This window comes from Lichenostomus cassidix, chromosome 1Aa, assembly GCF_008360975.1.
Source record: "Lichenostomus cassidix isolate B80296 chromosome 1Aa, HeHo_3.0, whole genome shotgun sequence".
NCBI lineage: Eukaryota > Metazoa > Chordata > Aves > Passeriformes > Meliphagidae > Lichenostomus > Lichenostomus cassidix.
The window spans coordinates 49,889,980-49,917,157 of record NC_139480.1 but is presented as its reverse complement, the minus strand read 5'-3'; the positions used below and the strand labels follow the sequence as shown (position 1 = coordinate 49,917,157).

Here is a 27,178-nt window from a genome sequence, read left to right as displayed (position 1 = left end):
AGGGTGTGTGGTTGAAGCTGGCCCACACCCTGATGTTTCCCAGCTGTTCAAGCCTTCCCTTGAGACGTCCGCCATCTGTGCAAATTACAACAGCATGAATTACGCCTCGAGATCCAAGCCACAGAAGTGTTTCCAGGATTGCTCCAGCTTCTCACTATTCCAAATATTTTGCAGGTCCCTCCTCTGCTGCTGCTAAAGTTTCAGCTCTTTGTATCTGCCACGCTCACAGTTTTCCAGTTCCATGCCTTATATTTTCCTTGGTCTCAGCTTCCAACTGAAATTTCCACGTGTCCCGTCGTACTTAACTCAACTTTCCAGATCACAGCACATCCATTATAGATGACTCCACCTGCTGGCTAACCAGCAGTCCAGCATTTCGCATCACAGGGTCCACTTATTCGCACAAACATGACTCCAAAATCGTGCCCTGAGATTGTACATTTGCTGTAAAAGATGATCGATTTTCCTTCACGCAGAAAAGTGCCCTGAGAATTTATGATAACATTGTACCAATAAGCACTTGCAATCTGATTTTACCCTTTCACAATGCTTTTTGCTGCTGATACAGCACAGATTTCAAATAAGATTTGAAAACATACTTTTCTTTTTTTTTTTTTCCCAATGTGATTTCTCCACTCTAAAAATAGTTACTGCCTCTTTGGCTTCAGATCCAAATTAGAAAATGGTGGTAAAAGCACAATAAATACTCTACATCCTAGTGAAGAGGATATTTTCAGAGTAAGTCAGCCTCCAGTTTGTAAAGAAAATCCTGCATGTATGCTACATCTGCACAAATACTAAGATTTCAGATAAACTCCTGATGTGTACAGGCACAGGGAGCCAGCTGGGTCAAGAGAATTGACTCCATGACAGCACAAAGAAATCCTCAGCTTGTGATTCAGTGTGACATTTAAGCAATTGCTTAACTTTAAGCAGGAGAAATATCATTGCAATCAATGAGGTTATTGACATGCTTCTGGACAAGGGGAGGACTCTGTCAGTGCCTGTGCCTTGCACACAGGGCTGGAGCAGCTCTGCAAGTGGCAGGCAGGAAAGCTGCCTACATCTGTCTCAGAACAGAGATTGCCTCTGCTCTCCTATCTCCAAGAAGATGAAATTATTTCAAATGCAATTTGTAGCCCCCCCCTCGAAAAGAAAAAAAAAAAGAAGGCTAAGCCTCTCGCCTGGAATCATGAAATCCAGACAACACATAATCCACTACAGGAAATATAAACGCCTAATGCAATTTTATAGGCAGCTGGAGGGTGCCAAGTTTGCTAGCCCACACAATAGGTTGCAGATTTGTCTGTGGAAAACAAAAAAACAGAAAACAAAACAAACCAAAAATTGTTTAAAAAAGGCCAGGGGAGGGCTGGACTACAGCTCTCCTCAGTGATCCTCAAACCTTGGGAACTTCAGCTGTGGCTGCTGGCAAGAAGGGGCCTCTAATCCCGCAGTCTGTAGCAACCAGAAACACAGCCATATTTAGTCATGTTTTCCAGCCCCTTCTCTTATTCCTGCCTGCTGAACAGCCGTTTGGAAGGTGATCAGGGTTAGAGATTTGAAGCAAAATGAAATGTTACCAGCCCGTGCAACATTCAGAAAGGGATATCCACAGCCCTGTGAAGCTGATGATAAAACCGTGGTGGAAATCCCTGCCTGAGTGACACTGGAGCTGGCTGGGGATAGCAGCCCTGTGCTGTAGGGCCTGGCTGACCCAGAAATCTGCTGTATGACTCAGGATTACCATCTCATGCTGGCCACTCCCTCCAGAGACTTGCCTCTCTGGCTTTATTAATACCACTTTTCTTCCTACAACTTGCACTCAAATGGAGTTTAGGAGGTTTGGGTAACATGGGTTAAATATGGAATGGGGAAATAACCGTAGTCTCCCAAGTAAGTGCTATAAATTCCAGCAATTTACAACAGAGGGGAAAGCTGGAAGCAGTCTGAGTGCATTCTTCAGCAGTGAAAATGCACAGGTAGGGCACCCAAATAAATGTAATTGTGGTACAAGGCTATAACCATGTTGTTCTGGAGTAGTCCCTGCAATTTTATCTCCTGGACCTGCTTACACTGATTTTTAAAGTCACAGTGTATCTTTTTTTACTCTTGATATCCATTCTCCAGCCATCAGCCTATTTAGGTGCCTCAGCTGCGCAGCTCTTACCCCACACACTTACAAAATACACTTTGTATTTCACCTCAACACTGATTTTCCTCAGTTTGCTGAATGTTTTTAGAGGTTACTTACAAAACTCCTGTGACAGAATTCATGCTGGATAACATCCATGTTCCACTCGATGCAGACCTACACACATATGACAGTTTGAACCCATATGCAAGTGTATATACACATGTATGCTCACACACAATTATCTGTGTGCACACACATACACAGCAAGGTTTAAGAAAGTCTCAACACTGCTGTTTTCTGCTCTCCCAGAGGCTGCTTCCTGCAGGCTGCTCACCCTCATCCCCCTCTTTGGTGCCTCTCCCAGGGCCTTCATCTCCTCCAGCTGCTCATCCCACCCAGAGGGGGCTGCTCTGGCCCCCAGCACCAGGCACAGTGCCAGATGCTGGGTCCCAAGGGAGCCTCCTGGCCCTTCTAACAGCCTCCTGCTGCTAGAAAATCTTTGGAGATTCTGGGGCACATCCACCACTTGCATCTCCTGTGCAGCTTTCCGCTGGCCTGGGCCGATGGGAACCCCAGCCTGGATGTGGGGGGAGGCAGGGATGTCTGTCCCCACTGCCACTCCCTCACCAGCATTCCTGAGTCTGCTCCAGCAGGCCAGCCCCTTGGAATTGCTTCCCCACCCGGCATCCCCCAGCTCTCTGCTTTTGTGATTTGTCTTTTCCTCCCCTTTACTGCAGCAGGAATTTTCCCTTGGGAGCCATTAGTAGGGGAAGGGAGAGGAGGACAGAGCCAGAGGTTCAGATTGTGAGCAGGAACGAACTCACCCCTCCACAGCAAAAACCTCATCGAAGGCTCCAGAACTACCAGGAGTGTGATCCTTCAAGCCAAGGGCTCACTGCCCTGCCTCTGCTCAGACCTCTTCTTCTGCACAGCCCACTGAGGTCTCTGCAGAGTACCCCAAATCCCTCTGCAGCATACCCAAAATCCCTGCTCAGGCTGCCCATGGCCATCCTGTGTCACTGAGCCCAGAGTTCTGCTAGCACAGACATCACGCCAGGTATTCCCTTCCGTAAACTGCTCGAGCTCTAACTAAAACCACTGTTAAAGCACTTTCCAGCTCCTCCATATCTGTGGGGCAGCTGCTTTAAAGTTAGTTTATTGCAAAGCTCTCCATTTCATATGAAGCCATTACCAAGCTGTCGCTTTGTTTTAAAAAGCTCTGTGCTGTGACCAAGTGCCAGCTTAGGTGTCACAGCATCAAACCGGTCAGAAACAGGCCAAAAAAATTAGCTTCCCTCAAGTGCTTTAGCACTCACAGGATACCTGAGAGGTGTGGGATCCCCAAGCCTCAGAAACAAGCCCCTGCTGCAGCGTGCAGCCAGTAATCACATTTCGTCCTGGCACAGACAAATTCCTTCTGCACTTCCTCCCTGCCGCCGAGCGCAGCACGCTCGCCCCGGAGAGCGAATTATAATCAAGCTCAGCGGGGCTCATAATCAACACAGGTAAGTACACAGCGAGTCTCGCTGTGCCTCGGAAATAAATAAGGCAGCCCCTTTCACCTGCTGCTGGATGGCTGATAATTCATCTCTTTCCTCCAGCTTTCAACCCACGAGAAATTTCTCTGGATGAAACATTCTTCATTAGTTTTCTGAGATACTTAATTTTTAAATGCGTCCCAGTCCATCAGTCACAGCTGGTATTCTCCATCCACAATTTCCACCTCATCCTCTAAGGCAGTAATTTAGCAATAGGATCCTACCAGGTCCTCATGTCCCCAAATTTTACTTTTTCTTTTTTTTTTTAAAGAGGACAGAAGTTTAAATTGCATAGAGGCAGGGTCCTTGTTGGGCAAGCAGGAGGATTGCTGGGATCAGCTGGAGGATTCTCAGGGAATCTCTGACCTGTGGTGGAGGAAATTGAGTGCAGAGGGTCAATGTGGGCTCTTCTGGCTGGCCCTGGGATGGATGAATGTCCAGCTAACCCAATACAACTCACAGGCAGTGCTCTCTGCCTCGGGGGGATGTCCCAGCGAGCAGGACTGTGACCAACAGGTGTCCCATGGATTCCCAACAAGGGCCTCTCGCCCTTCTGCAGCACAGCCAAGGCTCTGCCATGGCCAGCGGGAAAGTGCTGGTATTTCCAGTCACAGCTCTTCCTGCCATGGTGTCTGCTGGGAGGTGTTTGCTTATTCCACCCCAGTGGCCAGGAAAAGGCTTTGTTTGACAGGGGGAAACAGAGCCAGCTGCCCACAGCAGTGCTGCTGCCCACATACACCTTGCCAGTAGAGAAATGAGTCTGGGGAGCCTCCCACCAGCACTGCCTGAGTGCCTCCCAACTTCATGGCATCTCCTTTGCCTGCAAACACAGATTAACTTTCCCGGGAAATGACAGAATCCAACCCGTGCTTTCTGTTTGGAGTGAATGTCCCATGACGGTTTATTTTAATCATCTTGCTGCTTTTAATAGTTCGTGGCAGTGTCGTGAGGCAGCCTCTCCTGCTGGGCAATCCATAGGTACTGCAGCCCTACAGAAATCCTACAGGATGCTCTAGCACAGCTCATAGAGGTGTCAGGGGAATGCAGAGGGAAGATTTCAGGGGACTGATCTGCCAGATCCTGGATGGCAGAGAAGGGAACAACTGCTCTGTCTGCCCAGAGGATCAGGACCTTGAAATCTTGCTTTGGAGAGAGGCTGTTTCCAGACAATCCTGCATGATAATCCTGGACACAGCTGTGCCCATGCCATGCCCCATGCCCATGGAATGGGCACCCACTTCTTCTCTCCATCACATATCTCTCTGCTCCATTATGGGAGAGGAGCCACAGAGAAGCTGCTATCTGGTCTCTCTCTGTGATTTTCTCCCTAATCCCCTTTCATCCTCTGCCTAAAGCAAACAAGTCAGGTCCCTTCCCAGGGATGTGTTGCCAGGCTTGGCTCATCCTGTGTCCCTCTACAGCACACTGCACATAGTGACACATCCTTGCCCGTTGGAATGCTGGTCCCATCCATGTCCTGACATTCCCACTGGTGGCAGTGGGGCCAGCCAGCCCCACAGATTCAGGTGATGGGCCCCAGCCCTGCTGGCTTTTCTGTTCAGGCAGCTCTGGTTTTCTCACCTCAACAGGGAAGTACTGCAGGCAAAAGACCACCGAGGTGTGTGGGGCTTTACTCCTGGTGGAATTTCCTCCCACACTGTAGAGATACTCTGTGTTATCCTCCAGTGGAGCAGAGCTGCCAGCTGTGCTGGCCACCCCTACTCCAAACCAAATTCCTTGGCTGCAGCACAGAGGTGAGCACTTCCCTTAGCAAAGGAGAGGGCTCGGGATGCAGATAAATCCCCTCCAGCCTCGGAAAAAGGGTCTGAATAAACACAGACAGCACAAACCTGGTGCCTTTCTTTGTGTGGGGTCCTGCTGCACTTTTAACTGCAGACCTGTGCTGGAGCACAAGCCATGTCCTTGAAGTTGCCTCCCAGAAACTTCCCAGGTGAGAGGGAAATGGTGAGCTGAGCTTCAAGCAAAAGCTGATCAAGAGCTTTATCCATGCCTTACCCACAAGGACACATCAGGGCAAGACAGCTGGGTGCCTCGTGCTTCCCAAAATGATGAGCTGGCGAGCTGTGAGCTGCACAGCTCACAATTACATCGACAGCCCACAGGATCAAAAGCCTGCACAGCAAATTGGGCTGTGTTACCTCATTAAAACCTGTTTTGGCTGTGCTGATAACCTCAGCTTCAAAGCCTGCTGCAGTTCCTAGTGACAGCATTAATACTTAGGCAAGCAGAGAGCCTCGCCTGAGGCCAGAGCTGGTCTCTCCTCCAGAGCTGAGCTCCTTGCACCTGCACCAGCCACTGGGGAAGCTTTGGGAGGCAGAAACGGGCTCAGAAAGAGCCAGGATGGAGTTGACAGCACGGACAGAGTGCATGCAGCCCCCGTGCCCTGCTCAGCTCCCATGGGGAAGTGCTGAGAAGGAAACGAAACAAGCTTTCAACACATGCCCGCTGGCCGTGGGGCAGCTTGGGGGAGGCTGCATCCATCTAGCAGCTTGCAGGGCTGGGAAGTTTTGCCAGGGTCCTCTCATTCCAGGGACAGCCCAGGAATGAGTAAAGCATTCTGGAAGGGATGAGCCTGGACTTGGAAAAAGGGTGCTTCCCTTGCTGCTGCACCAGGAATGCCTCAGCACCAGGAGTTTGGGGGAGGAAAAGTGAAAGGTGGGCTCAGCTCCGGTGTGATGATGTTTCTTTATAAGGCAACACAGGGAGATGTTTCCCTGGATACAGTGGGAATGAAGAGCAGGAACGAAGTTCCTTTGATCACAGCTCCAAGGGTTTGTGGCTTTTTTTCTTTCTCCTTTTCTCCACCAACTCATTGCTTCACCCACAAAGCTGGTGTAAGCTGCCCCACACCTCTTGGCTGCACAGTTCAACATCCTCTCCACGAGAGGCAAATCTCCCGACTGGCACCACCACTCTCTGCCACCAGAACTTTGTGGCCAGTGAGACCTTTTCTGGCCACAGAGCCCTGCTTCAAGCTCAGCCTTAAACGAGCTCAGGGATTTGAGCGATGGCTCTTCTCCTAATAAGGAGCCTAAGGAAGTGATCTATTAGTCCCCAGTGATACACCCTGCCACAACACCCACTTCCAGGAGATTCTGCACAAATTCCACCCGAAGTCAATTAGGGCTGTAGTGAATTAAGCCATTCACAGTGTAATTCCAGCTTAATTAGCAGCAAGTAACCACATTATGAGTAACACGGCATTGTGAGGCCAACCACTCCATCATCATCAGTCCTCCACTTCTTCCCTCCCTCTTCCTTAGGGCTGGAGAGCTGAGCAATAGTGAAACCTCCAAGGCAGACTCTCCTGCAGGGCATGTGTCCCACAGACTCTGCTGCTTGCATGCCCCCTCAGAAGCCATCCTGCCCTCAGTGCTCCTCCTGCACAACCAAGCCCAGTCTGAAGAGTGGCTGTACTTTTACCTAATCGGCTTTTAAGTGTCTTTCTCTGTATGTTTCACCCAAATTCAAAGTCTCAGTGAGGGAGGCTGCCCCAGTGCAGGGAGCTGGCTGCCTGCACCTCGCCTCTCGTGTGCCAGACCATCATTGCTCAAGACATTTCACATTTTGCTTTTCCTCTTGCTGTACGGGTGCTCAGCTCTTTGTTTTGCTCAGCCACACAGGCTCAAAATGGTAGCAAGGATGGGAGAGTCACAAGTTTAGGACAAAAGAGGTTTTGGGTTGGTTTTTTTGCTATCCTTTTCTTTCTGCTTTCAATCCCACTGCTAGAGCATCAGGGGAAGGCAAAATTAAATCCAGACAGCAAGAAGTGATCCCCTAGTGCTAGCTGTCTGTCCTGGAACAGGGAATATTGTCTCCAGCATCTCCAGCACAGGCTAAGCTGCCTGACCTCTAGCTGGACTGCAGCAGCCTGCATTTTATTTTCATATCACTCAAACCACTGCTCTGACACCTCCCTCACACCCCAGGCAGGGAAAGCTGCAGATTTCCACCTTATCTCCCCCACTCCAGTGCCTGTCACTGAGGAACCCCACTCCACAGCCACTGAATCTGCACCCTCATTCTCCATTTACATTAAGTGGTACTTGAATCAATTTGTGGAAGAAATGGAAGAGAGCTAAATCCTAAGCCTGGCAGGTCAGTGCTGCTGTGCCCAGAAACCCAGCTGGAATTGGCTCTAATGGCCACTGTCCTTGCTCTGCCCTGGGGGAAGCTGTAGCAGAACAAGCAGAGCACTCAGCTGCTCTCCAGGAAAGAAGGTTCTTTGCTCAGGATGATGCTGCAGGGCAGGTGATTTAGCTCCATTTCCCAGAGGCTGTGGCTGCCTGCCTGCTCTGCCCCTCGGTTCTGCTGTTGCAAAGCCCTGTGAGTGCCATGCTGCAATCTACAACAATTTAATTTTTTTTTCCAGCCAGTTTATTACATTTAATGATCTGGTTTGCAAATCCTTTGTCCCAGCAGAATAGCCCAGTGCAGGGACATGAATGTTTGTAACCAGCTTCATCATCTCTTGCATCTCTTCAAATTTCTCTCTGCCCTTCCCTCTAATTCTCAGGCCCTTCCAACACCTGCTGAGATCAACCTGGAGGCCAGAGATGGTGAAGACAACAAACAGCTCCAGCAACAACCTCCAGGAACTATTTTTTTGTAGGGCCCACAGGAAAGGTCCCAGCTCAGTCTCTTTTCCACTCTTATTACAGCCCTTGTAACCGTTCACCAACTCAGACTCTCCCCAAAATCCCAGGAAAACCACTGTGAAGCATTTAGCAGCTCTGGAGAGCCACAGAAGAACAACTTACCCAAAGCCATGAGAATCTCCTAGCCTAAGGCTGCACTCTGCAAAGCAGAAAATGGGGAATAGGAGATTTAGTACAAAAAGGTGGAAAGCTGAATAAAAAATACTGTGCCAGTTCAAAAAAAAAAAAAGGAGAAACACGTATTTTTCCATCTTGCGTAGGACAGAGCAGCAGCCAAGCAGAGCTCTGGCTCACACAGCTCAAGGCTAAGGACACAAAAAGCAGCCTGAGCTTAGATGGGTCATCAGCAGTACCAGTTCAGGTTGATCCTATGATAGGAAAGCAATTCCCATGCAATTTAAAGGCCACACTGGTCTTAGAGATACCCTGCAAGTTTCTGCAAAACACTTTGGAAGCAGATTGAAGCAGCTGAGCCAGTAACCTCCCAGATGACACTCAGTCCAGTCCTGTTTTTAACAGCCTATATATGTATGACACCAGCACAGCAGTTCCTGTATCCCACTCTTCATGAACCCCCATCCAGCCCCTCATGCCCTAATCCCTACCCAGGCTTTCAGAAACTGCAGCCCATGCAACACAACTTCAAAAGTGGCTCATTCTCAACTGACCCTTTATAATGGCACTGCACCCACTCGTGCAGCAGCACATGGTCAATCATGCCTGCTCCTTCTGCACTCCCCCTTGGCTTTTTAAACTTATACATAAATTTCTTAAAGAGAAGACTTCTCCCCTCCCAACATCTGGTTAGACAGAAATGCTGCCCTTTGGGAGCAGCAGCCACATGTGCTCCCCAGGGAAGGAAATTCCTGTAAGCTGCACCCTCCCTGCTCCTTGTTTGCCAGCACTGGCCCTGGCAGCAGCCCTGGAAGGAAGGAGGGAAGGGCAACAAAAGCACAAGACTGCAGCACATGGATAATCTTTATTGGTAACATCAGTGGAGCACCAGTAAACCATTACTGACTGTAGTGGTGACACACAGCTGAGGCACATGCTAAGGCACTTTTATTATATAAAAAAAACTTTAATTCTTCTGTGACAGCAATTGGGACAGGAGGCTCCTGCATTAGGGCGGTTCAGGCATACAGTATGGTGCTTCATATTTAAATTTTACTTTGCTCATAAGTAGGTCTAAATGCAGCATATACAATATGGTTAAGAATACAGGTAAATCCAGCAACCAGTGTACGGTGTAGAAAAGTAAAGACTATCTATATATAACCATGGTCCCGAGAGAAAGGCAGTGATAAAGACCTTTATTTTTTTCTTAATTACTTATTACAAGAAATACAAAGGCCTTACATATATCTGTGCAGATTAAAGGGTTTTTAATATACTCTTAGTCAATGGTGCACAATAACTAATCCCAACCCCTGGTTACAGAGCAGGTGCAAGAGGCTTGGACACATCAACAAGAGGAAATTCCATCCCCTCATCCCCACCCTCTGCCCACTACCCTATTAAATTCCTCTAGATTCTGTCTATTACCATTAAATATATTTGGTCCCCCAGAGATTCTCAGACAAGCACAAGGACATTGCTCTGCTCCCCCAGCCTGTCATTAAGTACTGGTCCACACTACCTTAGATGAAACCGCTCAGAGGCAGAGACACTAACAGGACATCATTGCACTTCAGAGATCTGTCCAGACAGGAAAATAAGAAGAGGGGAGGAAAAATAAGAAAAAAAAATGACAAAAAAAAAAAAAAAAAAAAAGAGAGAGAGACAACTTTGGCAAGTCCTCCAGGTAACAGGTCCTAAGAGGAGTTTCCCTCTTCAGCCCTCCCTGGAAACACATGAAAGAAGAAAGGGCAAATTGCCATGGCCAAAGCACACCGTTTTTCCTGAAACTGCTCCCAAACCACGTGGGTGGGCAGATTAAAAGAGGCAGAAGTCTGAGGTCACTGAACATGATTGCCGAAAGCAAACAAAGAGGGAGGGGAAAGAATACAGGAAGAAGCTTCCCTGCAGCTAGAATTGAAGACAAAAGGAGATTTACAGCAAAAATAATCTTTCCCTAAACCCACTCCCTCCAAACTGTGTAAGGATTTACCAGCAGACATGGCACAGACAGTTCTACAGGCCTTTGCAGTGGCCAAACTGCTGGTCAAATTTCAGAGCCCTGACTCTTTGGCATTAAATACAAAGAGGATGAGGAAACCGGAAAGTGGAGAAAACTAGGAACACAGATGCCCGATGGCTCCAGATACACTGGGCTTGCTCTGCAGATCCCCAGCCAATTGAGGAGGAGAGGATTTGCTCAAAGTCCAATGGAAGAGGGGAGGGTAGATGGGTCACTCCCTCACGTGTAACCTGGGTCAAATGGGAGGATTATTCAGTAGCTTTGGCATCACCGGTCTCTGCCTTGCCGTCCACTTCCTCGTCGGAGCATTCTCCCGCTCCCTTCCTGACCATGCGACGTGTCACCACGAACGGCAGGTCCCCACGCCTAGGGAAGGACACACAGCACCTCAGCAGTGTCCCACTGAGCCCAGCAGGCTCTGGGAAGATGTGACAAAGCATCTGGCCATGCTGTCTGCTGTGGGCAGCTGCACAAAGCCCACGCTGGACTGGCTGGCCAGGCATGGCACAAAATGCTCCTCCTTACCTGAGTTTGCTCTTCAGGGAGCTGACTTCTCTGTTCATTGCATCTGCTGTTTCAGTGGCATCCTCCAGCTCACGCTGGAGCTTCCTGCGGGATGCATTGGCTCTCTGGGCCTCCTCTTCTGCCTCCTCCAGCTGGCGCTTCAGCTGCTTCAAGCGCATGTTGGCCTTGTCCGCCTGAGTGTGTGTGGGGGAAAAGATAATAAGAAATTAATGTTTCCCCAGGCTTGCAGCACAGTAGATAGAACAGCAAAAACCAGAGTTTCCAAAGCCCCCCTTCCCTTTTTCTGAAGGGAGTTGCCTAGGACTTGAGAGGTCCTAGCTTTTCTTTAAAAGCATTACATTTTCACCTGTCACATCCTGCAATTACTAGTGACAGGGAAGAAGAGAAACCCACAGGATGGTGAATGCCTTGGTCACAGAAGGGCAATCCTGCCCCCCAGAAGCCCCACAGACACTGCAGGTCTCTGTACCCACCTGATCTTTGAATTGCTCAGCGTTACGCCTCTCATCATCCACCTGCAGCAAGATGTCTTTCAGCTTCTTCTCGGCACGGCGCACCTGCTTGCTGGCAGCCTGGCGCTCCCTGAACACAGACACAGTGGGGCTCAGACAACAGCTTATGTTGTTGTCCCCAACAAGATGACCTGACTTGGGCAAGTTAGAAATGGGCAACATAGCAAAAGTTCTCCTAACTTTGGAAAAAAAGGGGATGGGAAAGCAATGTTTCCCAGAAATGACCAAAAGACTGATGTCACATGGATGAGAGCTACAGAGGGGCAGTAAGTGTTCCACAGTTGCAGTTTTAGGAGTGGTTAAGTTCAGAAGAAGCTGTGTCTGCTGTGAAAAACAAGGGAAGATTGCCAATATCTTACTTCTGTACTACCCGGTTGTGTTGGTTTTGCATGGCCTGGTTTTTGGTAGCAGCAGGGCCACAGAGGTGGCTTCTGTGAGAAGCTGCTAGGATCTTCCACCATGTCCAGCAGAGCCAATCCCTGATGGCTCTGAAGATGGGCATGTTGCTGGCCAATTAGAGATGTTAAATATGTCATCACAGAGACATAACCAAGAAGAAATTAAAAAACAAAGTGGGCAGAGTTTTTTCCTTGCCAGAGATGAGGAGGAAGTGAGAACATGTGAGGGAAACAACATGGAGACACCAAGGTCAGTGGAGAAGGAGGGGGAGGAGGCACTCCAGGCGCTGGAGCCGAATTTCTTCTGCAGTGGGTAAAGACCATGGTGAAGCAGGCTGTCCCCCTGCAGCCCATGGGGTCCACAGGGGATGCAGAGATCCACCCACAGCCTGTGGGGAGGTGCCCCACGCTAGAGCAGGTGGATTCCTGTGATCCAGTGGTAGACCCAGTGGAGAGAGAGGGCCCCTGCTTCCAAGCTGGAGCAGCCTGGCCTTGGAGGACTGCACCCCATGGACAAGGGACCCATACTGCAGCAGTTTGGGGAGGACTGCTGCTTGTCAGGGTGGAACCACACTGGAGAGGTTCATGGAGAACTGTCTCCCATGGGAATGACCCCACAGCAATGCAGAGGATGACTCCTCTCCCTGAGCAGCAGCAGAAGATCTTGGTGATGAACTGACCAAACCCCCACACCTTGTCCCCCTGTGCTATTAGTAGGAAGGAGGGAGGGGTTGGGGGGAAAACAGTGTTTTAAGGGCTTATTTTACTTCTCATTATCCTCCTCTGATTTTGTTAGTAATAAATTCACTTTGTACTCCTAAGCTGAGCCTGTTTTGCCCTCGGGCCGTTTTCTCCTGGTCCTTATGTCAACTCATGACTCCTTTAATTAAATTTTCATTTACTCTTTCCCCTCCTCTGCCCAACTGTGGCAGGCGAGAACGAGTGAGTGGCTGTCATGGCTGTTTGGCCAGTGCCAAACCACAACACCAGTATACCTAGGGTGAAGCTCTCACTCAGACAAATCAGAATTTGTACAGAAGAGTTTAAAATCCCAGAAGGGGTGGAAGCTTTTAAAGCAGACACAGCTTCTACTAATACATACTTTGTCTCCATGTCCAACTGCTCTTCCAGCTGTGCTATCTTTGCTTCCAAGGCCGTGATGGTAGCCTTGTACTTGGACTTGACAGCACTCTCCATCTCCTGCAGTTTGAGCTTGAGCTCCTTGTTCTGGCGCTCCATCTGCTGGCGAGCGTTCTCGTTCTTCTGCGCGTTGCTGCGCTCGGCGTTCAGGTCGGCGTTCATCTGATCGATCTGCACACAGGGATAAGGATCCTCAGCACAGCCAGTGCTCCTGCCTCAAAGGCTCACTCATTGCTCAGACTCAAAGAGAATAAGGACCCTGAGGGTGAGCTGAATACTTGGAATAACTTTGAAGCAGAGGGAGCTGTCTGTAGGCAGGGCACTTCTCAGAGTATCTTAGTTTACACGGATTTTCAAAGTAATTCCTTGAATAACAGGTTTATCAACCTGTTTATCAACTAAACTTGCCAATCACATTCACTGCCCTCTGGGGTAAAGACCATAGTCTGGCACTTAATGCAGTAATTATCAGTCTTTGAATTACAAAAATCCTGAGGAAAGTGGATCCAATGTATGTGCTTTACTAATTTATCATTTATTTGCTGCCTGTCTACTTCCACTAAGAAGCAGCACCTTAAAAATACTGACTTTCAGAGGTGAAAGGGCAAGAACTCGTCTACTTCCAAGCCAGGGCTCTGGCTGACAGTCAACCAAGTAGAGAACTACACTCTCATCCATCATGAGATGAGCCCTTTGGAAAACCATCAGCCCATCTCCTTGGCTTTGGAGTGCTAAGAAAACAACATGCTTGACTCTCAAAGCTGGGCAGACAAAATATGGAAGACAACAGGCAGACTAAGATCCTGGTTTCTATGGCAGCCTAACGAAGTTCATATGTTTAGTCCATTTGAACCAGCACAGAACTGGCAGAAAAGTCATTTTCCAAACACATTGTGGCACTGTTCAGCATGTCAACTTGGAGCAGCATGCCACAGATCATCTTTCTCAATATCCCTTAATACAGAAAAAAGGGACTGGGAGGGGTTTGGTTTAAAATAAACTTGAGAGATTGTTCCAGCTACTCATGATTTAAAATGGCCAAAGCCAGTGAGTTAACACCAATTTTGGCTGCTATTTTCTGTACCATGGTATTCCTCTGTTTCCTCTTGCTCACACCTATGGCCTTCTGGGGGCTGGCACTGTGCACAAGGCAGCTGCTGGCATTGCTCAGAGTGCACTTTGACATTTCACACAGACCACAGAACCCCCACAGGCCAGTGCAGCCTGAACAGGTACCTGCAGGTTTGCCTTCTTGAGCCGGTCATTGATTATCTCTGTGTTGCCCTGTTCTTCTTCCAACTCCTCCTCCAGCTGAGCTATCCGTGCCTCCAGGCGCCTCTTCTCCTCCATAGCCAGTGCTCTGCAGGACACAGAATCATGAAAGCATTAAAGCAGCACTGATGGCATCGATGCCTTGGGGAAAACTCACCACTTGTACAAAAAATTAGCTCAGTCTCAAGACCAGAGGGGGATACAGTGTGTGCTACAGTCTACATAAAAATAAAAGGCTGCGAAGTATTTTCTCCAAGCAGCTCCTCCTGCCTCAAATGGGGAACATTACTCACCCTTTACCACTGTTGTTGGCAATCTCATCAGCCAGCTCATCCCTCTCTTGCTGGGCCTGGCGCTTGGCACGCTCGGCAGCTGCAAGTTCCTGGAATGAAAACGAGACGGAGGGTGATCCAATAGGAAGCTACCAATTAATGCAGCATTGGAAAAAGCAGTTACTGGTAATGGCTGGTATGGTCTCTAGCATGATCCAGAGCTAAATATATGACATGGCCTGTTCTCTGTCCACCCCACAGCTTCCTTTGCTTTGCTCACTCCTATCACAGCTGTCAGTGGAGGGCCAAATCCTGCATTTTGAACTGGACCTCATATTTGAGCAGAGCAAAAAGTACAAAAGAAAAGAAATAAACACTCCAGCTTAGGCTACTGCATATAGTTCTTGGCCAGAGAAAACAAACCAACTCTTGACTTGCATGCATATTCCATTACCTCCTGCAATTGGATCATCTCTGCCTCCATGCTTTTCAGCTTCTTCTCATTTTCTTTAGCCTGTGCCAAGATCTCTTCTCTGGAAGTACGTGTGTCCTCCAGTTCCCGCATGTAATCCTTCATTTGTGCCTGAAAAGGGAGAGTAGAAATGGGTGAATTTTAAGGCATTCATATTAAGAAATGTGGTTTGTTTGTTTTACAGGAAACATGGATAGAAAAACAGAAATAGGGATTGATTATTCTTCAGCAACCACAAAGGTTGCTGTAAAAACAAAAGGAATCATCCTTTTTGAATTTCAGAAGTAACGTGGATAAATATCAATGGAAGCAAATGGGACTGCTTATTTGCAGAAAAAAGTTTTGTCAGATAAATGGAGAGGAGAAGGGAGGGTACAGGAAACTTTCTAGTGAAGCAATGGAATGAACAGTCTAGGGAGGATTTAGTTTTTCCTAAGAACAGGTCAAACAACTGCTTGCAGGAATTAAAAAAGCACAACAGAGCCATCTTGGGGCAGGAGTGGGCCTAAATGCTATTTAAGGTCCTCTAGCTTTGCAGCTCTGTAATCCTTTCCAAAAACATGGACCTGAGGCAAGCTCTAGAGTGGACTTTGCCTACAGCTTGTCTCCTAGGGAGTTAAACAGGGAGACTGGGATTAGAAGGATGTTTGAGATGCCAAAAAGTCTTTCACAGTGAGCTGCTGCAAGGTTCTGCTGCTCTTGTGACACTGATGCATTGTTCTGGTGAGGTGAAACCTTGCATCCCATTTCCCCAGGTAAAAGCTCTGCCCTGACAGCCGAAACAGCCGCAGTGTTTCACCTGCAGTTTGCGCAGCTGCTTGATGGCTTCTTCACGATTCTTGTTGGCAGTGTCTATATGGCTTTCCAAGTCCTTCAGGTCCATCTCCAGCTTCTTCCTGGCAGCCACAGCCATGGAGCGCTGTTTTCGCTCATCCTCCAGTTCCGCCTCCATCTCCCGAACCTGTGTGGAGGAACAGAGGCATCAGCATTTCAGCTCCTGCTTTTCCCAACACCCACTGTTCCCATTCCTCTTTCAAACGCTGCATAAGTGCAGGCATGTGACTTGTCTTCATTCTCCCTGGCAGGGCGATGGGGCTAACATTCCTCACTAATAAAGCCCCACGGGTTCCTCTGATAGACAAAGGCTATTGGAACAATCACACACACAAGGGAGGAAGTCTCTCACAGCTCTGCAATACTGCCTGGATCATTAACATTAAATGCATTCTCTGGATTGGCACTGTCTGACCATCTTTGGACACAAGTGCCTTTGTGTGTGCAGAATGCATGGAGGATTTACAGAGCAGTTCTTACTTGTCTGATCAGCTGTTTCTTCTTCTCTTCATTCTGTTCATCACGCCCCTGGAGGTCTCTGTCAAACTGTGCCTTCATGGCCTGTTGGTTCACTTCTAGCCGCAGTTTGGCATCCTCTGTGGCCTGCAGTTCATCCTCCAGCTCTTCCAGCTGTGTCTTCATCTCCTCCACCTGCTGCTCCAGGGCTCGCTTAGCTTTCTCCAGCTCATGGACCTACAACACAGCACCACACGTGAGGTTTCCCCAAAGAGTGCAGACAATTTTATCTACCCTAACAGAAGAAAGGACTAAGAACAGCCACTCACATCAGACAGGATGCAAGACCACTGCATCTGTCCCTTGTAGCAGGGCAGATGCAAAGTGCAAGTCTCAACCACCATTACTGTTAGTTCTGGTTGTGTGTGTGTGGTGGTGAGGGGAGAGAGAAAAGCACTTGTCAGCCCAGTCCTGACTTACTGCAGATTTATGAGAGCTGGACACCTCTGGTTCCAACAGAATTCAAGAAAATACTTCATAGCCTCAGAATTTATTCTTTTCCTTCAGTAATGTAACATTTCTTGTTTTGAAATATTGGAGGTAATGCCCTCACTGCCTGGCTAATTGCTGTATTTTACATATCAGGCTCACACCACACCTTCATCTCTGTCACAAGGATACCAGGTAATTTTCAGTTTGCCACTACCTCATTTGGGTCATTTCCAACCCATCTTTCCCACTTCCTAATGTAATACAAACATAACATTTACAAACTCACAATGTATCCATACTCTCTACAATATTCCTCTGTGTTACCACTGGCATAAGCTTTTTGCAGTATGAAAGTAACAGTATCAACTGCGTGACATTTCCTGCCCAGACAGTTTAACTCAATACTTACACTTTTCCCAACATCATCCTTGGAGCTCATTAGATCTTCCATCTCTGCACGGAACTGCTTGTTGACTCGTTCCAGCTCAGCCTTCTGCTCTATGGCTTCTTCCAGGGCTCTGGCCAGGGACAGGGCTTTGGTCTCCTTCTCACGAGCCTCTGCCTCAGCACGGTCCCTTTCCTCTGCATACTTGGCAGAGATGGTCTTCTCCTCTGCCAGCAGCTACAAGAGCACAGCATCGGTATTCTGAGAAATTGCTGATCGTTTGCTAACAAGGTAAACATGCATCTTTTCATCAGGGCCTTCTTAATAGTGCTCTTCCATGGATAGAAGGAATCAAGAAAATGCAGCTTCAGAGAATGAAGCACGCCATCCCATCTCTAACAACTGTGCTGACCCCAAGTAAACAGATCCCTGATTTCCTAGGCCTCCAATCCATTATTTTCAACCTCCTCTGAGATGATTTGCAAACAACACTTCAAACTCAATCTTGGTTTTGATATAAATGCTATCCCTTTGGGAAAAGGAACACCACTTAATTTCCTATTCATAGAACAAAATTGGTTTACTTCTATTAAAGCTTATTTCTGCACTCTACGTGCTCTGCCTTAGTTCAGAAATACATATGCATTCTCCAAGCAGACCTATCAATAAAAAGTATCTACTGAATGCTTAGGACTGAAGTCATACCTGATCAAACTTCTTCTGCTTCTTCTCTAGGTTGGAAACGATCTGCCGCTGATGATCCAAGTCCACAGCCAGGTCATCCAGCTCTTGCTGCAGGCGGGTCTTTGTTTTTTCCAGCTTGTCATATGCAGCTATCTTCTCTTCATATCGCTGGCTCAAGCCCTCCAAGTCCTTCTGCAGCTTCTTCCTGGCTTCCTCTGCTGACTCCAGGCAGCCCAGGCCATCATCCATCTTCTTCTTTGCATCTATTGCCTAAAGGACAAAGATTGCATATGAACCCACAGGAAATGTTATGTGCAACAGTTTACTGGCACCAGAAGTTTAGGACTTTCAAGTAACAAAGTCTGCTCATTTGTGAAGGTACTACTTCCCCTCAGATAATAGTGTATGACTGAATTCCCAAAGGAATTCCTGGATAAAAATCTTCAAGCAGTTCATATGATTATCATCAGAGACTTCCTATTTCTTCTCTCACCCAAATCAGCAAGACCACCCTTACCCAGGAAAGGTGGTGTTAGTAGAAGTCAATTCTGCATTTAAATTTTACTTTTCTCAAGACAGACCTATACTCAGGCTTCCTCTCAAAAGTCACTGGTTTATGGGATGCAGACTCTGTACCTGTTGCTGAAGAATAGAGATCTGTTTCTCCAGGTTTCTCTTTGCCTCCTCCTCTTCTTCCAGTTGCTCCTTGAAAGCATTCTTCTCATCCTCCATTTGCTTCAGCTTAGTGCTGAGGCTCAGTTTTAGGCGAGTCTCCTCCTGCAGCAGCTCCTATAAAGCAAATACCCCAGTGGAATTCAGCACTGCTCCTTGGATTGAAAAGCTCACAATCCTCACCCACTCTCTCCAGAAGGAGTACTTCTGAAGTTGAGTTTAAGTATGCAACTAAATTCACAGATAAGACCACTGAAGACAGAATTTAAATAATTGTCTTTCAGTAAGCCAGCATAGAAACAAAATATTCAGAAGGGTCCTATTCTCTCTCCTACACTCTAATCATTAAAGTACACTCCTTGCCACACAAGCTTTTCCACAGTCCTTTCTGAAGTCCTCCAAGCAGCACACAAAGCACTGAAACCCTTCCCAACAGTAGCATGGCTGTACTCTGCTCCATGTCTCTCCTATTTCCAGTACCATAGGAACAGACAACAGGCCCAAGTGCTCCAGGATGGTTAAAAACAACCTTGGTCTCAGCAGAACTGCACAGCACTGGTCATTTAGCAGCTTAGGGCACAACAGCATTGACTGACTTATGCTGCCAGTGCTTGAGCTGAAGGATCTGTAAAGATTAACCAATCTTGAAACCAGTGCAGAATTTTTTATTGTGCCCTGTCTTTGAGTCAGTTTTTTAAAGACTAATTACGTAGACAGAACATCAATGACTGTTCAAGGCTACTTATTATTGATGCATTCTTCCTTTCCTTTCCAACCTTTTTAGCACTCCATGCTTGACCTTAAGAGTCATTCTGCTAACTGTAAATGCTTGTTTTATCCCAAAGTATAAGACTAAGGATGATTTATTTCCTGAAAAAACATAAAATTATTTGAATCTATCACTTTCCCAACATCCACTGGGAAATAAAACTTTCTGCTTAAACTTGACAAATTTACTGGAAATCACACACATGGCACACACACACAAAAACCCTGTCAAACACTTGACTATGAAGATCTCAAACAAGAACTTCAAACAAGCATTCCAGTCAGCTATAGCACTAAAGTGCTCTCAAGTGGAAAGGTATTAGAGCAGGACTTCTAAACCCAAGACAGGGAAAGTCACCTATGTTCCACAGGTGGAGGAAGCAGATGGAAGATAACCAGCTTGTTTCTGTAGAAATGCTCTCAATGCCATGTGATATGAACCCTTAGCAAAAAAAAAAAAAAAGTCCAGACCCAATCCTTTGAATTGTTGTATAACCAGTACTTAATGGCATCCAGTGTGATTTCTCCCTTTAACACTTTGTAACAGACACACAGTTGCCTTGGTTTCCAAAGCTCTCACCTGTGTATCCTGAAGCTGTGATTCCAGAGCAGAGAAATCCTTTGCTAATTTGATTGATTTGCTGTCAGACTGGTTCAGAAGACCTGTGACATTGTCCAATTCGACCTGAAGGAGAGATCAGAGTATTAGTTATTGAATGCATCAGCAAAAACAAAGACAGGAAGAGGTGAGCAGCTATGAGATCCGAAAGTGAAAACTGAGGGACCTCTCAACAGGAAGGCATGTGTAGAATCTCTCAAGGAATGAATACATCAATTCCAGAGCCCCAGGAATTAAACAGGAGAAGGTAAAAAGATTTTTATTTCAGATCATCTCCGTTGCAACAGCCTTCTGATTTTGGTTGGTTTGGGTTTTTTAAGGCCTATATGAGATTTTAGACAACCTGGTAAGCAATTGTAACAGCTTTTATTAAACTAACTCTCTTCTATTTCACACTATCTGCTTCAGGATTCTATCTAGAGTCTCAAAATGACTTTCTCACACTCCAAAAGATTGTGTGTACCCTGGCAGTGTTCAACTTTTAATGACAACCCTCCACAAAAGAGAAGGCCTAAGACAATGTTCAATGTCACTCTAAGGGATTTGCTGCTCCTCTGAAGAAAGGAGAAACCCCTAAATTTCCACATTACCCTTGAGCCACTCCTCATCACCATGAAAATTTCCAGACCCTGTGTTCCACATGAGTTACACAACCACCAGTCTGTGTGTGCCACTGCAGGTGCTCACAGAGCTGTGCTCTGCAAACCACTGCCTGCTTTCAGGGGACACAGACACTCTGTCTCCTTGAGTCTTTCAAAACTCAGACAGCAACTGGTGATTTCACCTTCTCAGGGCTGCTCAAAGTAAGTGGCATCAATCCAAATATCCTGATGTGGCAATGAATTAAGGAGTTTGCATAGTCCTTAGGAAGCAAACTATGGATTTGCTTTTTGTAGGAACATTATCCTCATCAGGAGAAACAAAATTTTTGAACTCACCATGGGGAGATATCACCCTACAACCCTTTCTCTCAAGCCCTGGGCTGAAACTAAGGAAAACCTATGCCACTCACCTGTAATTTGTTAACCCTCTCAGCCAGTTCAGTCTTCACTCTTTCTCCTTCTGTAAATTTCACCTGCAGTTCCTGGAGCTGAGCATCCACTTTTTTCCGCTTGTGCTCAGCATCCCCTTTGCCCTGCAGAAGAGCCTTCACCTCGTTGGACAGTTCAACCTTCTCACTTTCCAGAGCTTGTTTTGCTTTTTCAAGATTTGCTTTCACCTGAAGAAGAAAAGAAAAGGCAGCAAAACCCCTCAGACTTTAGATATGGCAGGACTCAGTGAGTATGTGTTTTTCCAACAAGCAAGCTAATGCTGTATGTTTAGCAGTTAAGTTGCAGACTGCTTACTCAGAAAAAAAACAGTATGAATAGCCTGTCACTGATAAGCAGAAGACAGTCTAACAATCAGAGAAGACAATCTAACAATCAGAGAAGACTACAATACAGAAGAAAAGTCTTGCACCATCAGATTTCCAAATTAAAGGTTTTACAAGTCAACAAGTGCTAGCAGTGAGAAGAATGTCTTGGCTGTGCAGTATAATATGCCTAACAGGAGAAAAAAAAGAATTAATGCCACTGTCTGAAACAGCTTTATATATGCTTCATAAAGAAAAATTATCTACCAAAGGTAGAAGAACACATGTATCAGTATCACAAAGAATTTACGCTTTTCTGCGTTGCCATTTCAGGGAGGCTGACTGCTTTGGCCTTGTGTTTTCTGTTGCACATACCCGTTTGGTCTGTTCTAACTGCTCTGCCAGCTCTTCAATGGCTTGTGAATGTTTCTGCCTCATCTCTTGGATTTGAGCCTCATGAGTCTTTGCCTCATCTTCAAGGGTCTTCTTCAAAACCGTTACTTCTTGTTCTCTCTTTGACCTGCAAAATTCACAAATTCCATTTAGATGCCAAGGAGGGAATCAAGCAGAGGTGCATCTCTAATGCAGAAAAATACCAAGGTCTGTTCAGGCTATAAAGACACTCTTCAAAGGTAGCACTTAGCATTGCATCTTTCTCAAGTGCAAGCTGGCAGCATTATTTCTGCCTAAGAAGTAACAGCCTGAAAGAATGAATGTTTCAGGGGTGCCACTAACACTTTGGTTAGGGAGCAAATCAACTTTCTGACATCAGGTCAGGTAATGCAGTCTTGACTACAGCTTGCACACCACACCTCCCTTCTGTAGTCACTGAGGCTGCCAACCAGCCTACCCTGATAAAGGCAAAGACTTGCTATGGTAAGAGACTGAATGCAGCAGAATTATTAAAATCAGTCAAAGCCAAAACCAAATAAAGATACCACAGTTCCACACTGGAGTTACCTCAGCTCCTGCTGAGCAGCTGTAGAATCTAGTGTGTCCTCTAGCTCTGTTTTCAGTGCTTCCAGCTCTTCTCCCAGATCCCGCTTCTGTTTTTCAGCTTTATTCCTGAATGCTCTCTCTGACTCCAGGTCTTCCTGCAGCTCAGTGATCTGGGATTCCAGTTCCCTGATCTTCTTCAGGGCCATGTTCTTCTGAGCTGCCTCTTCTTCCACTCTGTGTTCAACATAAGGTTCTGGTCAGAGACAGACTTATACCATACACAAATTAAAACAACCTGTCCTACCAAGAATAATCAAGAAAAGCTGGTGTTGGTCAGCTTTACAGTATTATATTCAGACTTTGATCCATACATGATCTACAAATTCTAAGCTCTATTTCCCAATACTTAAGACAGCATGAATACTCACCTTGAAGAAGGGAACAGAGAGAGACTGACAACAGAAGAAAGCAGAAGAGAAAGCACCATTTTACACTGGAAATTGGACACTTTACTGAGTAGATGAACACAGCAACTACCAGAGAGACAGTGTGCTGCCACTACTTTTCAACCCCAGCTAAAGTATTACTGCTCCAGTCAAACACATGCAGTGCCCATTGCATCCACAGTCTAGTTCTGTAGAGAGAACATGGCAGTGAGCAGCAGCTGAAGAACTCTAATGCCAAAGATATGGATCTTTAATAGTCCACAGGCTAAAATACAACATCCAGAGATTGCATTTAGTCTCTATTCCAGGTGACACAAGACAAGAAATACTCCCCAACCAGGTGGTCCCTGAACCCCGCAGGTCAGGTTCTCACCTAGCTAAGGCTGCCTGCAGCTCCTCTTCCTTCTTGGCCAGCTGCATTTTGAGTTCTGCAATCTGAGCCTGCAGCTCAGCAATCTGGTCATGCAGATCACTGGAGTCTCCTTCAAGCTTCCGACGAGTCTTTTCCAACTCCTGCCTCTGCTTTTCTTCGCGTCGCAGGCGTTCTGATGGAGATGGGACAAGTTAAGTTAGGACACACTCAAAGAACATTGTATGAGCACAGAAAAATAGATCTCTTTCAGCAATACTTTCTTTCCTGACAACACAACTGTCCAAACTGTAACTGGACTGCATTATTTTGTCAGGGCCTCTATAGGCAATTACTCCCATATTTCGCCCTCAAAATATACCTGGGCAAATTCCCTTCCCCTCACCTTACAGCCAAACCTCCTTCCCTACTTTTGCTGTACCAATGCAAACACAATGCCAGCCCCACAGCACTCATTTAGTGATGCTGAACACAAGGTCTGCTCTCCCTTTCATGGAAAGTGAACAGGCAGTCTCCTGCTGTGCTCATCTGGGCAGTCTCCAGAAGGGCCTCCCTCTAGAACTCTGAAGAACTGTGCAAAAAGGCTATCAGGAGCAGCACTAACCCTGACAGATCGATGCTGCTGGAAGCAGAAAGGTGGAGACACTTCCACAGCAGGAGAAGAAAGGGAACCAGCCTCTCTTCTCCATTGGCCTGCTGCTTTGGAGAGGATTTTTATTTAGATCAAGGGCTCAGCTGACAAGGCACATAACCTTCAGCTAGTCAGTGCACAGCTCTATCAAACTGATCAATAGCTTACACACTATAGACTAATTTTTAACCCTTCAGAAACCTGGGAGGTCTAAAACTCTTTCAGAAATGAAACTGAAGTTCAACAAATTTTAACAAGAAACTACCTGAAACTTCTTAGGCAAGGTCTTTGCAGGATCTATCTTTAAAAAAAAGAAAAAAAACCCAACAAAATCACCTTCAAGGTCTGTGATCATGGCCTCATGCTTATTCTTCAGTTTGGCTAAACTCTTAGATTTTTCCTCTTCCTCTGTCAGGTTTGTTGTAAATTCAGACATTCTGTCTTCCAAGAGTTTCTTCTCCTGCAGAATTGAGAAGGCAGTGTCAAAACAGTTGCTGGATTTACAGCATATTTTTCCACAGCTGACTGTGCTTAGAAATGTCAATGTCATGAGTGCCTACTCCTGCTCAGAAAGAAAGAAATCCTTTCAGGATCACACACATTATTCAAATACATTTGAATTTAAATAAAGACTTGTATTTGATAGCCCTTTCAAAACTGAAAGGGAAGTCTGTTTATAAAATAACTTGACACTGTTTGGCATAACAACGTATCAGAAAATGTTTGCTCATGGAGCATTATTTAGTGAAGGTTATTTAAATATCACACAATACTGACTTCGAAAATACAGGCAGATAACTAATTTCAAAAATTCAGATCAGAATTCTCAAAGATAAGATGGAATTAAGCTTCCCTGTAACAGAGGAAAGGTCAGCCTTTGGTGGTTTTCTCCAAGAGAAACATTTGTGTACCTTCATCTTGTGGAAGAATCTGCAGGAGTCTTACCTTAGCCAATTTGAGATTCTGATCTTCCAGAACTAGCACATCTTCTTCCAGTTTCTTCAATTTGGCCTCTGTGGTCACTTTTTCTAGCTGCAGCTTCTGCCTTGCACTTTCCTCTTCCTCAAGCTGCTCCTCTAGTTCCTTTACAACATTCAAAGAAAAGCAAGGTATTTGTCAGTGCTGCTCATCACACCACGTAAGAGCATGGTAGCAATACTAAATAAAATGGAAGATTTCTTAGGTCCTGGAGTGACATCTCTGTCATGACTTAGTGCAACATCCTGCATCACAGCCAACAAGCTTTCTAGCAGAATAAACAATGCTATTTTGCAAAGAATGCTACCATTCCTAAACCAAAGCAAAGACTTGTCTAATTATCTGAGAAGTGGCCATCACCTTCAGGAACAGAACAGCTCATTCCAGATGACTGACTGAATGCCTCAGGCTCAGCACCAGAACTGCTGCATTCTATTGCTGTTTCCACAGATAGATTTTCCTGTGCCTTTTTCCCCCCACCTTCTCTTTCATTTCCTTCCAAGCTGAGGCAAAAGAACCTCTCTAACCCTTACTATCCTCTTTCCTGAGCACAGACAGCATTCCTAAGGCATTACCTGGATGTTCTGCTGCATTTTCTTCTTTTCAGCCTGAAGATGCTGACACCGTTCTTCCTCTTCCTCCACCCTTGCTTCCAGGTCATGACATATCTCCTCCAGTTCTTGTTTCTTGGCTGTCAGGCGAGCTCTTATCTCCTCAGCTTCAGCACAGAGTTCGGTTTCTGCTTGCAACTGTTCCTGCAGCTGCATCTTCTCTGCCATTAGCTATATTGGGTGCAAAGACAGAAATAAGACAAGCTGCAATTTACCAAAGCACTTAGCAATCTGTGTTAAGTGAAGTTCTGTGCTCCTCTGCTCCACAGTTACAGTTTTAAACATTGCAGCAGTCCTCTGCTGTTAATCAAAAGTTAAATATCAAAACACAGTTTTAAGTGTGTATTCTCCTTCACAGATCATGTGCTGCAACCACCTATCATTCACAAATTTTTCAACACCATATCCGTTTGAAATACAGATATTGTCTATTTCCCCTTACAAAAGTAACAAATCATTATCAGCCCTATGGAAAAACAACCCTGTTCCCACCTTCTGTGTTCCAAATGAAAAGGATTCTATTAATGGCAAGACTGAATTCAATTAGCCTGCTATAATACTCAGCCAAAGGAGACGTTTTTCATATAATAGCTACAGAAGGGCAACAGGTAGTCACTGTACAAAATAACCTGCTGGAGGAACTAAGTTGGGAGGAAGGGTGAAGGAAAGTGAACAAGACGGCAGACAAGCCACATTCCAGCAAGTTGGAATCCTGCTGTTTGTCCATCAGACCAAGAAAGCAAAGGAGGTACTCTCACAAGCGATTGGACAGGTGGAGAGAAAACAACTTTTACACACCAAGATTTCCAAACTCACCTGGGCCTGGAAGGTCTCCATCTCACTCAGTCTATTTTCTGCAGCCAGCTGCTTCTCCTTGACCTTTATTAGTTCCTCCTCCTTGGCCATCATCTCCTCCTCCTGCCTGCTTACTTGAAGAAGGGGCTTCACCTGAAAAGGAAGCCAAGGGAGTGGAATGTGTATAAGGAATTGGGGAAACACGAAGAAATGCTCTTGTACTTAAGATAAGCATTGAATAAAACATTTCAGGTAAGTGTCATATTTGAAGGACCAATCGTTTTGTTGTGAACATTGGGGGAATCATACAGGACTAGATATCACCTACTCTGTACCTAAAAGGGGGTTCACAAAATAGAGGGGGCCAAACTTGTTAGGAAGGCTTGTTGTGACAAAACAAGGGGTAATGGTTTTAAGCTAAAAAATGAGAGATTCAGACTAGATATAAGGAAGAAATTTTTTACAATGAGGGTGGTGAAACACTGGAACAGATATTCCAGAGAGGTGGTGGATGGATGCCTGATCTCTGGAAACATTCAAGGTCAGGCTGGATGGGGTTCTGAGCAAACTGATAAGGATGAAGATGTTTCTGTCCATTGCAGGGGGATTGCAAAGGGAAAAATATTACCTTGGTGAACAACCTCCACCACTGCCAGTTCCTCAGTTTCAAATAGGCAGCACAGTTTCTCTGAAGCACTTTCATAGCTGTCAGCTGCTGCTGGCGCTTGGCAAAGGCTCTGCAAAGCAAGTGGAGATAAGACAAAGGAACCCAGAGCAGCACACAATTCTTACCACCAAGCCTTTTCTTAGATACTTTTATGTTTTTTCTTTAGAAGAAACTTCCAAAAAGTCAGCAAAGTTTCCAGTGAACTTGTCTCAATTTTCAATTTTTTTCTGCTCAGATAAGAGTGGCTATTCTTTCCTTAATCCAATTTCCTATTTAAAAAAAATTTCGCTCATGTCTTCTAATCTGAAAAGCTTTACTATCTTCACTTCCAAAAAGAGACATCTGAAACAGAGGTTTGTTTTCCCACCAAACTGACAGGTACTACTTTTGAT

The 27,178-nt window shown here is 46.1% G+C and overlaps 1 protein-coding gene across 2 annotated transcripts in view; it reads right to left on the bottom strand.

The window, feature by feature from the left end:
- Positions 1–9,314: 9,314 nt before the first annotated feature.
- MYH9 (myosin heavy chain 9) overlaps positions 9,315–27,178 on the bottom strand; it is a 68,535-nt gene continuing 50,671 nt past the window's right edge. For both annotated transcript variants that reach the window (XM_085048873.1, XM_085048874.1), the window contains exons 20-41: positions 26,748–26,856; positions 26,141–26,272; positions 25,289–25,495; positions 24,681–24,818; positions 24,072–24,195; positions 23,108–23,279; positions 22,310–22,522; positions 21,725–21,869; positions 21,008–21,214; positions 19,957–20,061; positions 18,573–18,725; positions 17,958–18,206; positions 17,277–17,489; positions 16,400–16,612; positions 15,885–16,046; positions 15,068–15,196; positions 14,635–14,723; positions 14,306–14,429; positions 13,032–13,240; positions 11,493–11,601; positions 11,020–11,192; positions 9,315–10,860 (exon numbers count right to left, since the gene is read on the bottom strand). In XM_085048873.1, the coding sequence (XP_084904999.1) occupies positions 10,743–10,860; positions 11,020–11,192; positions 11,493–11,601; positions 13,032–13,240; positions 14,306–14,429; positions 14,635–14,723; positions 15,068–15,196; positions 15,885–16,046; positions 16,400–16,612; positions 17,277–17,489; positions 17,958–18,206; positions 18,573–18,725; positions 19,957–20,061; positions 21,008–21,214; positions 21,725–21,869; positions 22,310–22,522; positions 23,108–23,279; positions 24,072–24,195; positions 24,681–24,818; positions 25,289–25,495; positions 26,141–26,272; positions 26,748–26,856 (3,493 nt within the window). In that variant the 3' untranslated portion in view covers positions 9,315–10,742. The remainder of the gene's footprint in view (positions 10,861–11,019; positions 11,193–11,492; positions 11,602–13,031; positions 13,241–14,305; positions 14,430–14,634; positions 14,724–15,067; positions 15,197–15,884; positions 16,047–16,399; positions 16,613–17,276; positions 17,490–17,957; positions 18,207–18,572; positions 18,726–19,956; positions 20,062–21,007; positions 21,215–21,724; positions 21,870–22,309; positions 22,523–23,107; positions 23,280–24,071; positions 24,196–24,680; positions 24,819–25,288; positions 25,496–26,140; positions 26,273–26,747; positions 26,857–27,178) is intronic.